Source organism: Podarcis erhardii, assembly GCF_964252035.2.
Source record: "Podarcis erhardii genome assembly, chromosome: 2".
NCBI classification, from domain to species: Eukaryota; Metazoa; Chordata; class Lepidosauria; order Squamata; family Lacertidae; genus Podarcis; species Podarcis erhardii.
In genome coordinates this window covers 76,693,177-76,708,022 of record NC_138498.1, presented here as the reverse complement: position 1 = coordinate 76,708,022, position 14,846 = coordinate 76,693,177, and the positions used below count along the sequence as shown (strand labels likewise).

General features: G+C 42.4%; 1 protein-coding gene across 1 annotated transcript in view; it reads left to right on the top strand.

The window, feature by feature from the left end:
* LOC309336386 (inter-alpha-trypsin inhibitor heavy chain H3-like) overlaps positions 1 to 14,559 on the top strand; it is a gene marked incomplete at its 5' end in the record, with an annotated part of 66,655 nt that extends 52,096 nt beyond the window's left edge. Inside the window, 10 exons of the mRNA XM_081852002.1 lie at positions 956 to 1,141; positions 1,732 to 1,871; positions 3,125 to 3,322; positions 5,849 to 5,939; positions 9,266 to 9,401; positions 10,558 to 10,671; positions 11,487 to 11,694; positions 12,233 to 12,405; positions 13,753 to 13,864; positions 13,961 to 14,559. Coding sequence (XP_081708128.1) covers positions 956 to 1,141; positions 1,732 to 1,871; positions 3,125 to 3,322; positions 5,849 to 5,939; positions 9,266 to 9,401; positions 10,558 to 10,671; positions 11,487 to 11,694; positions 12,233 to 12,405; positions 13,753 to 13,864; positions 13,961 to 14,090 — 1,488 coding nt within the window. The 3' untranslated portion in view covers positions 14,091 to 14,559. The remainder of the gene's footprint in view (positions 1 to 955; positions 1,142 to 1,731; positions 1,872 to 3,124; positions 3,323 to 5,848; positions 5,940 to 9,265; positions 9,402 to 10,557; positions 10,672 to 11,486; positions 11,695 to 12,232; positions 12,406 to 13,752; positions 13,865 to 13,960) is intronic.
* Positions 14,560 to 14,846: the final 287 nt, after the last annotated feature.

Genomic DNA, 14,846 nt, shown 5'->3' with positions numbered 1-14,846 from the left:
CAGAAATTATGAGGAGTCTGCACCGCCCCCCGCCCCCCGGCAAATTCATAACAGTATTGCTAAAACAACAACAACCCTGCTCTGCTTTGCTCAGCCCTATAGAAAGGGGCCAAACAGGAGAATAACTGTCCCTAATCTGCCCTGGCAAGGCCACCTCTCCTCAACTTCTAACAACTAGAATGTTAGGAACAACATGTGCTTTGGAATACCAAGAATATAATGTTGTGTATTTCCTTCGATTCAGTAGAGATTTTTAAGCAGAGAGAGGGTGGTTGCCTAAGAGGGATGCTCTAGTGCCTGTATGAAGAACCTTTGGCCCTCCAGATGTTGCTGAACTACAGTTACCTTCATCCCTGGTCTTTGGCTATGCTGGTTGAGGCTGATGGGAATTGTAGGCCAGCAACATCTGGAGGGCCAAAGGGTACCCAGACCTGCTATAGTGGATTGAGCTAGATGACCATTGAGATTCCAGCTGACTCCACATTTTATGGTTTTATGGCCTTTGTTCAGCATGCAGAGGTGAAATTCTCCTACTTCTAATGTGCAGAGATTGATCAATAGCAATCTTGTACTGGAGAGCTTGCCTTGTTCTGTGTTTGGATTTCTTTATCATTTTGCTTTTCCTACAAGGAAATTAAAGCAGCATTTTGGCCTTATAGCAAAACCCTCACATGTCTATGAGTCAGATTAAGCCTACAGTTAATTTGTTTATTTTTATATAAGAGCATTTTAAACATTTCCTTCATCAATAAGTAATCTCAAAGTGGGGCACAATAAACAAAGCAGATACTATTCTGAAGCAGGCACAAAACATTTGATGGACCAAGATCACCAGGAGATAATTTTATTATCTACATGTTTGTATATGTATATATGCATTCTTTTTCTCTTTACAAAAATATGCACTGAAACTAGGCTGTGTTTAAGTGTTGGTTTATTTATTTTTATTTTCTAGGACTTTTATAATGAGGTGGCCAATCCCTTACTTACAGAAGTAGAGTTTAAGTACCCAGAAAATGCCATCTCTGACTTGACTCAAAATAATTTTAAGCACTATTATGCTGGTTCTGAAATTGTTGTGGCTGGACGTATTATAGACAATGACCTAAACAGTATTACTGCAGAGGTGAAAGCTCATGGGGTAAGTGTCTTGTTAGGTCTGGCAATTATAACATGTGTGTGTGTGTGTGTGGTTAAACTTTCTTTCCTGGCAGCGCTTGCCATTTTAAAAGGTAGGACTATAGCTCTGTAGATAAAGTTAGGAGCTTCTTGCTGTGTGTGAGTTCATGTTTGCTTGTGTGTGAGAGAAAGATGATTGTTTCTGATCCTGTAGTTGCCTATGATTCCCATTATGCCTACCCCTAACCCATTCCTGACCAACATGGAAGTGAACTTGTCCAGAATTTTCACTCTGTGAGGCACTGCCTCACAGCTTTCTGTCTGAAAACTTCAGCCAAAACGAGAGCCAAAGGCCACTTGGCTAACCAACTCCCATAGCTGCCTTCATGAACAGCCATTCCCCATAGATATTATGCAGAGGTATGAAATATTTAGAACCCAGCCTTGCTTATTTTTCGCTTCCCTTCTTGCTGCTTTTTGTCTTTTGCCTTTTATTTGCAAGCTATTATTTTAAACTGTAAATTAACTTGGTTGCTTTGGAAAAAGGTAGTATACAGATGTTGCAAGCAAGCTAATGAATAAAATTAAGTATTTATTTAAAATGCCTAACAGGCAGAACAAGATGTGACTTACGCTGAACAAGCAGATGTTGAAGAAACAGCTAAAGCTACTGAAGAACAGAAATACATATTTGGGGATTTTATTGAGAGACTTTGGGCTTATCTCACCATTCAACAGCTTCTGGAAAAACGGTATTGGGCGGTGCTTTCTGATGTCATGAATAAGATCAAAAATTTGGAGAAATATCCCACATCTAATTGAATAAAGCTGAAATCCAATGCAAAATTTCCTAGAGTGTGGACAATTGAACATGGTAGGACTGTACATCATAGGATTGTTCTGGAATTGCCCTCATTTTTTTTAGGAGGGCATTTGTCTTAAGTGGGATAAAAGCACCCTTCTAATGGATCAGTCTTATGCATGGCTTTTTTTCAGCCGGAACTCAGTTCTGGCACCTCTCAGGTGGGCACCATTGCCATTATAAGCGAACAAGGGTGAGTTCCGACACCTATTTTTTCTATAAAAATAGCACTGGTCTTCTGCTTTATGAAGACATTTCAAGTACAGTGAACCTTAAACCCTAAATCTAGCTCTTCAGTTTCAGCCATTCCCCGAAAACTTAAATGCTTGTGACACAGAGAGGTCTCCTCACTTGATTAAAAGTCTTCCTTTTCCGAGGTGGGAGGAAAGAGTGTCTTGACCAACAAGCTACCAAAGAGGCATCCGATTAAAGATTGTAATCTACCCTATATATCCAATGTTCTCTTGAAGCCGTTGGAATTGTGTTCTCTTTCAACCGTACTACTGTACTGTGCATGTTTCAGAATGGTTTGCCCTAATTAATGCCATGTAATCATCTTACGTGGCAGTTCCTTAAAACAAAGAACTCTGCCTTCTCTGTTCTCCAACCTCAGCTGATGTTTTCAAATATATTCCCTTTTTTTGGCCCACCACATTTTTCAAAATTGTTGCCAGAGTTGGGTGCAGGATTTGCACTTTCAGCTGCTGCGCATAAGAAAGGCCCTCTGTCTCTAGCAGAGATTTATTGCAGAAGCATTGTGAATGCAGACACCCTTTATCATTTCTAGAACTATATCTTATTTCCCATCAAGGAACAAATACTTCTATGCAGTTATGCTGCATTTAAAACACAGAGGTTCTGTTTTTAGCTATTATGATGGTTAATAGCCATAGACAGACCTATCCTAAATGAAGTACTCTAATTCTTTTTTAACCATCTGTGTCATTGACTGGAACACTGAGGTGGCTCATGTGTGGCCCTCCTAATGTTTTGGACCACAACTCCCAAAATCCCTGGCTGTGCTAGATGGGGCTGATGGGAGTTGGAGTCCTAGCGACATCTGGAGGGCCCCAGGCTAGCCACTTCTGATGTAATACAGCATATGGGAGCAACCAATTTACTTGATGCTGTCCTTTCATCCAGCAATGTAGCAACGGGAGACGAAAAGACTAATCTGACTGCTGAAATCTTGGACATGTCTCTGAAATACAAGTTTGTGACTCCTTTAACATCTATGGTAGTTACAAAGCCAGAAGACACAGTGAATGAGACTGCAATTGCTGACAAGCCTCTGGAAGGTAGAGATATATTATACCGTATTTATTTTATTTTACCCAGGGGGTTGTGATCCTGACTCCCAATTTCATTGTTGAAGGTGAAGATAAAGTTTGAAAAGTACATGGCACTGCAGTGTAGATTTTATTCACTACAAAAATAGCAAATTGACTTGTTTTTCCAAAGGAAAGAGATTTGTAAGTCCACACACACACAAATTAAAGTTTCCTGGCCAATAACTGGCAGTGGGAAAGAATATCAGCAGTATTTCTGCTTATACCCAGAAAAGAAAAGTTAATACTGGTGTTGGTATTTGAATAGGTTCTGATGTGGAAGGTCTGTCTTCACACCTTGTTTGAAAGCGGAGTAGTAGGAGTGACAAAGAACCTGTGGCAACAATCTGAGATTACATCTGGTTGCATTAAGTAGCTGGTGATTGGGTGACATGACTCCTCATATTCAGAACAGCTGTATGTATAGAACACATCCATCCTAGGTGAATAACTATAAAATATTGGGTTGCATCCAGCCAGCTCACTCCTGCTGGCAGAAGGCTCTTTGATCCAGAGCAGAGATTTCCATAAGTGCAGAGGGGAAGGAGGTGCTTTTACACTTCCTAATCCCTACCACAGGTTCTGTGTGTGTGCAAAAGAGCTGCAGATGGGGGGGGGGGGGTTTCAGCAAAAATTGCACCTCCACTTTCTACTCCATCTGCAGAAGAACACAATTAGGTATAAGCCTTAAGTGGAATGAGGAGAGAGCATTGAACAAGAACTAAATCTACCTCAGAGCAAAGGCCATTAGATTAGGAGCATGATTTATTGTTGTTATTGTCGTTTAATCGTGTCCGACTCTTCGTGACCCCATGGACCAGAGCACGCCAGGCACTCCTGTCTTCCACTGCCTCCCGCAGTTTGGTCAAACTCATTCTGCTAGCTTCAAGAACACTGTCCAACCATCTCATCCTCTGTCGTCCCCTTCTCCTTGTGCCCTCAATCTTTCCCAACATCAGGGTCTTTTCCAGGGAGTCTTCTCTGCTCATGAGGTAGCCAAAGTATTGGAGCCTCAGCTTCAGGATCTGTCCTTCCAGTGAGCACTCAGGGCTGATTTCCTTAAGAATGGATAGGTTTGATCTTCTTGCAGTCCATGGGACTCTCAAGAGTCTCCTCCAGTACCATAATTCAAAAACATCCATTCTTTGGCAATCAGCCTTCTTTATGGCCCAGCTGTCACTTCCATACATCACTACTGAGAAAACCATAGCTTTAACTATGTGGACCTTTGTCGGCAAGGTGATGTCTCTACTTTTTAAGATGCTGTCTAGGTTTGTCATTGCTTTTCTCCCAAGAAACAGGCGTCTTTTAATTTCATGGCTGCTGTCACAATCTGCAGTGATCATGAAGCCCAAGAAAGTAAAATCTCTCACTGCCTCCATTTCTTCCTCTTTTATTTGCTAGGAGGTGATGGGACCAGTGGCCATGATCTTAGGTTTTTTTATGTTGAGCTTCAGACCATATTTTGCGCTCTCCTCTTGATTTATTAGATTTCTTACCCACCCTTCAGCATAAAGCTCCAGGGTGAGTTACATGACAGTAGCAAAATGCAATATTAAAATCAGTGAAAACAACGCAGTGTCAAAAGAATATGGCTGCTAATACATATATATACCTCAGGTGTCATTACCATGCTTGATTCAGTCTGTAGCAGTAGAAGTCTGTTCACCCTTGTGGTACGGCGGCGTTGGTGGATGGCAGAGACTCTTTCCAGGCCCCAGCAAGGAATCCAAGGATCGGCCTCCTGTTCTGATGGGTGGCGTGAGTCTAAGCGCACACCACCTATCGGGAGACGGATCCTAGCCTGCACCCAGGATTGGCGAATGGGGGTGCAAGCTCAAATGTGGGCTGGGACGGGGGGCAGAGCTCTCTTCCAACCCACCCCCTCCACCCATTCAATTCCTCCACATATCATACAAAGACCCTCTATTTAAAACCTTTTCTTATGAGGGAATAATCAATATTTTTATTTATGGACATATTTATGGAAACATTTTTAGCTGATTTCCCCCCCCCCTCACCTGTGCCCCTGGCATGGGCCTTCCTCACCACCCCCTAGCTATGACCCTGTTAGGAACCCCCGCTTGGATTGACCATAGCGTGACTTCCGGCAGGCGGGCTGGAAGTATTTAATTGCCCCATGCCCAAGCCAATCCTCTTTCATCTGTATTCAATATATTGTGGCCTGTTTTGATCCAATATCAGTCTTTGATTTCTTGGGATTGGGGGCTAGGGGGGCACAACGCCTGGGACTGCAAGTGGTTATTCCACACTCCTTTATATATCTGATATCTTGGATGTATCCAGATTCTGTTGAGAATGTTCTACTGTTTGTTTGCTTTCAAAGTACTTCAGGGCGAGCCCACCCATGAGGTGGAGTGAGGCAGTTGCCTCAGGTGGCAGATCTGGCCTCTTTGTGCACTGCTCGGTGCCTCATGCGCTTAGCAGCCTCTGCCGCCACCTTCTTCTCCGCTGCCTGCTCAGCTCCTGCTCCTCTATGGCCTCCTTTTACTCCCTTGCTGTGCCGGGGCTTCCTCAGGCTGCCTCCAATCACCTCAGACAGCGGCTGCAGAAGAGGTGTGGCAGCAGCAGTGGTAGGGGCCCTGAGCAAAAGAAGGAGGAGGAGGCAGGTGAGGAGGGTGTATGTGGTATTTTCCGTTTTGCCTCAAGTGGCAAAATGTCCTAGGCTGAAGTAATCTATGTCAGAATGAATGTTTCTAAATGTTTAACTCTCCCTTTTCTTCTTTTTTTTTCTTTTCATGTTGAAAACAGCTGATGGTAAGTTTTATTGCATTGATCGTTTTACTGTTAATTATTATTTTACTTTAATTACAGTATTGAGCAAGTGTATACTAAATAGCTATCATGTGGGGACCCTTGTCCCTGGCAGGGACAGATTTCACACAGTGTACCAAGTCATTTGTGTATCATGCTGTTCGTTGCTTTGGATGCTTTGGTGATGGAAAGAAAACTGCCCCGATTTCTCTGTAAGGATTTTAAGGAAAGTTTTTGGAATTGGTAGTCTAAACTGAGCACACATATGGTTAATATTGCTACTGCAATTTTAAATGTTAGTTATGTTTGTGATGTCAGATCTAGAACTCAGAAATAATAATAATAATAATAATAATAATAATAATAATAATAATAATAATAATTGTCAGAGCTGCCTCTAGGTCCCAGCTCACAGAGGACCAACGCCCGGTTGATGTAATGTACAAAAGTCTTTATTGAAGTTTAGTTTCCATTTCATACCCCAGAGCGTGCAGCCCTACGTCTTGGCTTTAGATCGGCGAAGTCCCCTCTGAATCACTACCCCTTCCGCACCAGTTTAAGATCCTAGCCCGGCTCCACCTCCTGCGCTGTTCTTTCCTCCTCTGGGTCCTTCTGCCCCCTGGGGTTTCCTCCTTCCTGGACTCTTCTGACGCTGACCCCCCTGAGTCTTGCCCTTCCTTCCGGCGGGCTTTAGGACCTGGCTCCCTATCCGGGCTACCTGCTGTGCCGCTCGCCTGTACATTTGAACTTGGCGCGCGCGCCCAGCCGGTAACCTTCCTCCTGACCATTTCCCCGCTCTCCGATGTGGGCGTGGTCAATCCTGACTCATCTCCTCTCGCTGGTGGTGAGAACACTGGTCCCGATTCCTGGGACTCCTCCCCCCTACTGCGTTCTGGTGGGGAAGCTGGTCCTGATTTCCAACTGCTGCTCAGGGAGTCCCCGCTGGCCCCTTCCTTCTGGGGTTTCCCCCTTGGCACCCCCCTCGCCCTGGCCATCGGCGCTCCCTTCTGTGAATCTTCCGATTCGCTGGAGAGACTCGTGGAATCCCTCTGACCACTGTCACTGCCTACACCCCCCTCGGATTCCTCCCCCTCGCTCTCCATTTGCTCCCCCTCCTGTGTCTCTGCTCCTGAACCCCTGACAATAATAATAATAATAATAATAATAATAATAATAATAATAATAATAATGTGCAAATACAATAGCTAAATGATAACTGGGCTAATATATAGGAGCTGAACAGATGAATATAAGGTGTACAGTGGTGCCTCGCAAGACGAAATTAATCCGTTCCGCGAGTCTCTTCGTCTAGCGATTTTTTCGTCTTGCGAAGCAAACCCATTGATGGCTTATCGGATTAGCACTATTAACGGCTTTTAGCGGCTTATTGGCTTAGCGGATAAGCCGATAAGCGGCTTAGCGGCTTAGAAAAAGGGGGGGAGGAAAAAAAACCGCAGGAACTCGCAAGCCCATAGGAAATTCGTTTTGCGAAGCGCCTCCAAAACGGAAAACCCTTTCGTCTAGCGGGTTTTCCGTCTTGCGAGGCGTTCGTCTTGCGGGGCACCACTGTACTTGCTTAAATCACACTGCTACAAAACTGTTAAAGGTACAGAAGCTATGCACTCCTTTGTATCTGTCCACCCTAAGGACAGAATGAATCCAATAACATTTTTTCATAGGTACAACTGGACAGCAGTACATATCTATTATGGTCCATGCCACTCTGACACAATTTCCCCCATATTTATGTTTCATTTCCATGAGAATTTTTGAAAGAATTCTTCTTAAATACATATTTAAATGCTTGATGAAATACATTTTTAAATGTGCATTTCTCTAAAAACACATATAAAATACTTATTTTGCTCAAAATATGTATCTAAATGCATGTTTTCTCTCACAACACACATTTAAATATTTACTTTCATTCAGGATACATATTATATTGCACAGTTGACAAGTTTAAACTGCAAAAACTGTGTCACAACATTTAAAGAACTGCAAAACAAGGGTAGCTATCTTTTGATCTGCACATTGATCCAAAATGTCATTTCAGTATAGGAAGTCATGTAAACATCCCTATGTTCTGATAACCATTTAGAAGACAATTAGAGAAGATACCATAGGGAAAATAGGGTGCAATGTTTCAGAGCCCCAGAACATGAGCCCAGCAAGAGAGCAGTGTGCAGGGTGGGGACTAAAGGTTGGCAAGCTACCCCAGAAGGAGTAGGAAGTGTCTCCCACCAGAGGTACTAAAGGTAAAGGTAAAGGTACCCCTGCCCGTACGGGCCAGTCTTGACAGACTCTAGGGTTGTGCGCTCATCTCACTCTATAGGCCGGGAGCCAGCGCTGTCCACAGACACTTCCGGGTCACGTGGCCAGTGTGACAAGCTGCATCTGGCGAGGCAGTGCAGCACATGGAACGCCGTTTACCTTCCCGCTAGTAAGCGGTCCCTATTTATCTACTTGCACCCGGGGGTGCTTTCGAACTGCTAGGTTGGCAGGCACTGGGACCGAACGACGGGAGCGTACCCAGCCACGGGGATTCGAACCGCCGACCATGCGATTGGCAAGTACTAGGCGCTGAGGTTTTACCCACAGCGCCACCCACGTCCCTATACCCGCTTCCCTTCCCATAATACCCCATAGACCCCAAGAACTCCAGCTACCATTCAGAAATCTAGTAAGACCTGTATCGAACCAACTGCACATTACAAAGACTGACATCTGTGGTAGATAGGAACATAGACTTGGCTTTATACAACATCAGGCCTTCTAATTCAGTCTTGTCAACAACACTTGCTGGCACCAGCTCTCCTGGGTGGTATGCCACTAAGTTTTACTGAGAGTAAACCTGCTGAAATTAATGAACACTATTAAGCTACGTCCATTGATTTCAATAGGTCTACTCTGAGTAAAGCTTAGTAGAGTACCACCCAGATTTGCTCTGGAGGATTGGGGAAACTCCCACAACACATGGGTGCTGAGAGGGGGATGACCCCTCAGTGAAATGGAATATTTACCATTGTGCTAGAATACAATCCATAATAATCTGTGTTTATTTTATTGCCTGTATCATGGTTATTTTACCTCTTTTGTTTATTCCGTAAGAAGTATATAATCAAGTTACGTTTATTTAAAATTGGTATGAAAATTCATCTCTCTCTCTCTGACTCTCTCTCTCTCTCTCTCTATATATATATATATATATGCATTCTGTTTTGCCTCTAGTGTAACATTTTCTTATTTCTACATAGCATCACGTCCTGTTATTCCAGCATATAGTGCACCACAACACTATCACAGATATACCAGCGGTGAGTTTTGTTTTGAATTGTTACAGATAATGGATAGTGAGATCTGTGGTCTAAAACACTTAAGTTCTACAGTCTCTGCAACAGCATTCCATATTGTGACCAATTTCCATCATAACACAGAGACATATCGGTAGTTCCCAGTTCAGATTTCATGATGAGCCAGGGTTTGAAGAGTTAGGAATGTTCTGGAAGGCTCCTGCTCTCCCTCTTCTCCTCTCGTATTCAAGTTTCCTTCTTTACTTTCTGGTTTTCTCTAACCTTGGTATGCCATGACATTCAAATTGGACAGCATTGCCATAAAGCCAAAGTTTGGATAAAGGGCAGGATAGAAATTTAATAAATAAATAAAGTAGCAGCCCTGTTAGACCCCCATAGGCATTAACGCTTGGGTCGTTATAGGCATCCGATATCATCCCTGCATACCCTGTACACTCATACACAATAGTTCATAATTCATGTAGTAATTAAATCAATAACTCTTAAATCATTATTACATCACATTAAAATCATTGTCAAATGCAACTCTCTTTCTTAAGCTATGACTATGTTGGGGTGTGTGTGAATGTGTTTGATCCCAATTAGTAAAGCTATTTTTGTGAGCATAGGTGGTTCTAGCATGCTTAAGGCAGAATTACATACTGTACTATGAAACAAGCAAGTGGTTCCTAACTCTCTGTTTGCCTCCTAACTCTAACTTGGGAGGAGCATTTGTCAGGGAGAATTGGCAGGCAGGAGAGGGTGGCGCCTAACCCTTCCAGAACTACTTTGTCCCTGCAAATCCCAACAATCCACTCCATACTCCTACTATTTCCCTTCTGCAAGGCTCTGAGGTTGGAAGTAAGACTAGTTGAGAGGAAAACAGCCTAGGAGGAGAATTTATTCAGGTTAGGCACCTGAATATCACTTCATTTCTGCCCTACAAAGATTCTACCCCAGCCCCACCAATGTTCATGTTGAGGACCCACATTTGCTGCAGTAACATGTACTTCCATCCAAACTTTGTAATTGTGAACTTTTTCTGGAGCACAGTAAGGGCATTACAGGCAGAGATAATTTATTTCCGCATTTCTGGAGTCTTTCTGTATTCTTTAAATGTGAAATGAACTCATGTTTTCAGAGAATGATCAGTGATCTAATTGTAAATATCCATTTGCAGTCGATGCAGATCCACACTTCATTATTGATGTGCCCCAAAAAGAAGATGCTCTTTGCTTTAACATTAATGAAGAGCCAGGCGTTGTGTTAAACCTAATCAGAGACCCAACTACAGGTAAGCTTTTATCACACATGCTGAGCGCCACTTGCCACTCTCTGAGTGCACAGCCTGCACCTTGAGCCCCATGTAGCTATGAAAGTCCTCAGTAACACCCTTGCATAAGGACATGGGCTGCTCCTCCTCACCTCTTGGTTGCTGTGCAGTCCCATCCAGCTGTTACCTACAGCTACCCACCCACCCTCACATACACACACACATGCACCAGCATTGTTTTCAGCCAGTGTGGTGTAGTGGTTAAGAGCGGTGGACTCGTAATCTGGAGAACTGAGTTCGCTTCCCCGCTCTTCCACATGCAGCTGCTGGGTGACCTTGGGCTAGTCACACTTCTTGAAGTCTCTCAGCCTCACTCACCTCACAGAGTGTTTGTTGTGGGAGAGGAAGGGAAAAGAGATTGTTAGCCGCTTTGAGACTCCTTGGGGTAGTGATAAAGCGGGATATCAAATCCAAACTCTTCTTCTACTTTCCAATAGCTATATGCACTTGGAGCCTGTTATCTCTGTTCTCACTACAAGAGGGAACCTGTAGGGTCTAACAGGTGCCTAAAGGTGGCTTGGGTGGGAAGTCAGTAAGGCCAGGCTAGAATAAAAGGATCTTCGATAGCTTCAAACTGAGAGTTTTCTCCAACAGCAATCTGGGGTTCAGCTAAGGCCTTTTATCCTGTCCCCTTCTGGTGGAGTTCCTTAGAGAGTTCCTTCTGGCAATGTTTTATATTGTCTAATTAGTTGTCCATAGAAAACTGCTCTTTTAGCTACTAAGGCTTATTTTTCTGAAGAATTTTTATTTACTTATGCCCCTCCTTCTCTTTTTAGGTATTACTGTCAATGGGCAACTTATTGGCGAAAAGAAGAGCAGTAATGATGTAGGGTCAATACACAATACCTATATTGGAAGACTTGGGATTCTAAATACACAGTTGAATGTAAAGCTTGAAATAACTCCTGAGAGTATCACTCTTCACAATGGCACAAAGCAAATGATGTTCACATGGCTTGATGAAGTCACCTTACTACATCCTAGGTAAAATTCACACACCAAGCATGTTTTAAAATTCACACACCAAGCATATATTTTTTTCTTAAGCAAAGAAACACAGATAACAGAAGACGTAAAAGATAAGGAAGGACTGTAGCTCAGTGGCAAAGCATCTGCTTGGCATGCAGACTCAGCTTCAAGCCCCAGTATGTATGGGTAGGGCTGAGAATATCCCTGCCTAAAATCCTGGAGAAATGCTGCCAGTCAGTGTTGACCAGCCTTTTTCAACCTCGGGTCCCTAGATGATGTTGGACTACAACTCCCATCATTCCTTGCTAGCAAGACCAGTGGTCAAGGATGATGGGAGTTGTAATCCAACAACATCTGGGGACCCAATGTTAAGAAAGGCTGATGTAGACAATACTGAGTTATATGGACCACAGGCCTGACTCAACACAAGGCAGCTTCCTATTCTTAAATACCGGTACACTTCCCCAAAGTCTTTTATTCGAGTTGCTGTAGCGATTTGTGGTGTTAACCATTGAATGCACCTGTTCATACTGTATTTCTTTATCCAAACTAGTTTGACTTTGAAAATCATTCGGAAAAAGAGCCTGGAATTTTCAATGGGAGAAGGAGCGACATTTATAGTGGTTTTGCATCAGTCATGGAGCAAACATGCAGTACATCCGAATTTTCTAGGATTTTACACGTTGGATAGTCACAGGTTGTCTGCGCGTACCCATGGTTTATTAGGTATGAATTTGTGAAATGACTGATATGCTGAACATGAAAAGCAATATTCGTTTTCCAGAAGTATGGAAACCTTATTTGAGTTGAAAACCTTTGGGGCAAGGAGTAAACCACAATGTGCAAATATTTAAACAAAGGAGGAAAGTAACAAGTTTGATAGATGGGAGGGGGAGAAGGATGGGGGAAATAAGATATTTGCTTCTTAGTAAGTTCTGCTGAGCAAAATAAAGCACCCTTTTCAGTAAACTTAACAAGATTAGGCTGTACATTTGTTTGTTTTGAAGTTTGGGGCCTCTTATGTGGATGTAATGCAGCTTCTGAACGTTAAAAATGTAAACAGTGCAGTGTTTTTCCTTAATTTCCCCCCTCTCAAGTGTCTTATAAGGATTGGAAATTTTTGCCTTGCCATCATTTTGCAAGCTAGGAAACAAGAGCTTAAATGTGCATAATGACCAGGTTTTCCTATCATTATGCCATTCATAGTGATAGTTATACAATTTTAGACCCTGGACATAATGGTCTGGAAGTGACTCTTTAAGATGTAATGTGTATCCTTTCACTTACTAGTAGTTCAGTTCCGCCATGGCTAGGGGCCTCCTACTCATTCTGCAGAGCGGGACCCTGGCCTTCTGCTTCCCAGTCCTGCCCTAATAGCACCACTGGACATCCATATATTTGGCCTCATTCCATGAAAAACATCCCAGTGGATACCTATATCTCTTATCAGTCCATAATGTTACAGCTACTACAAGAGCAATTGTATTTGACCAGTCTACAAATTAAATAAAACTAAGAAAGAGACCGTGTTCCTAACTGGGGATGTTTGAGAAATTTGTTATTTGTAGATTCTGATATAAACTGACCTGATCTGTAGCTCCAGCTCTAATGGAGACAGGAATTTAGTTATGCATCAGCTTTCCTGCTTTCTGAATGTCCCTGACATGGTTCCCACTTTTGCATTTTTATTTTAACAAAATGAGTTTAAAAGTCCATGTTTTAAGAGAAATTGTATTTAGGCAGCAATGCTATTCACACATACTTTGGATGAATCAAGCTGCACTGTACTCAGTGGGACTTCTGAATAGATTTATAGGACTGCACTATAGATAGATCTGTCTATGCACTAGCATACAATGCATATTTTGAGAAAAAATGCATTTAAAAACACAAATTTAAATACATTTTTGGTGCAGAATCTAGTATTACATTAAGTGCCATGAGGAACTACTATTTTAATTCCAGTTCTAGATGATTGTGAAAGAACAATTGCCTCAGCACCGCTGAAAGATCTTAGTGTGGAAGCAACTCAAACCCATAGTGATAATTGCTATTGCTTTTTTTACCCTTTAGGGCAGTTTTTCCACCCAATTGACTTTAATATACTTGAAGTCCACCCTGGGTCTGATCCTCAGAAACCAGATGCTACAATGATTGTGAAAAATAACCAGCTGACAGTAACCAGGTAAACAGCAATTCGGGTATCTGAGAAATAGTATTTTGCCTGCATGAAGCTCTGGCTTTTAATTTTAATACTATGTATTTTTTCTTTTCTTTTTAGGGGATGGCAGAAAGATTACACAGAAGATGTAAAGCATGGTACAAATGTCCCTTGTTGGTTTATTCACAACAACGGAGAAGGTCTAATTGATGGCATATACACAGACTACATTGTTCCTAGCTTGTTTTAGAACAACATATATTCATCTTTGGCTGCAACACTTTGAAGTGACAGAATATTTTAATATTATACCACTAATTACCACCCCCACCCCAAAAATGTCACCACAGATCAAGCTTTTTTGCGATTCCTGCTTGCATACAACACAGGCACCCTAAATTTCTACAAAATATTATCAGAAATAGGATGTGTACTCTACAAAGCTAGGGGCTGCTGTTTTCTCTTATTAGTAGAGACTGCTTTGGTGGGTAGTACAATCATTTCTTTTATGAGCACTCATTCTGATTTCTTCTCTTCATATTAAATGCAGCCATGATTTGCATCATTTAAATGTAGTGTTGATAGGAAGAAGTTCAAAGCAAAGGTATCAAAGCACTTCATTTTGTATAATCATTCCAACTGTGATTAAAATTTCAGTTTCAAAGTCATTATTCTTTTTGTGGAAAAGCGGCATACCATTAAAGCTATGAATGAATGAATGAATGAATGAATGTGTGTTTTCTCTAGCCTCTAGCTAGTATAACAGCATGCTTGCAATCCCCTCTGCCAAAAAAATGCTCCAGGGGGTTCCCCAACCCTCTGGAGCAGATTCTGAAGGCGCACAGGGTGCTGGAGAGAAGGGGGAAAGATCCGTTGTACAAACGGAAATCTGTTGGACAAGTGGAATGGCAGTGTTGGATACAACCCATAAACTTTTGTTTTCTTTGGTACAAATGGAAGGTTGCACTGCTGCATGTTCTATCTGCTGAACATGTTGTATGTTTAT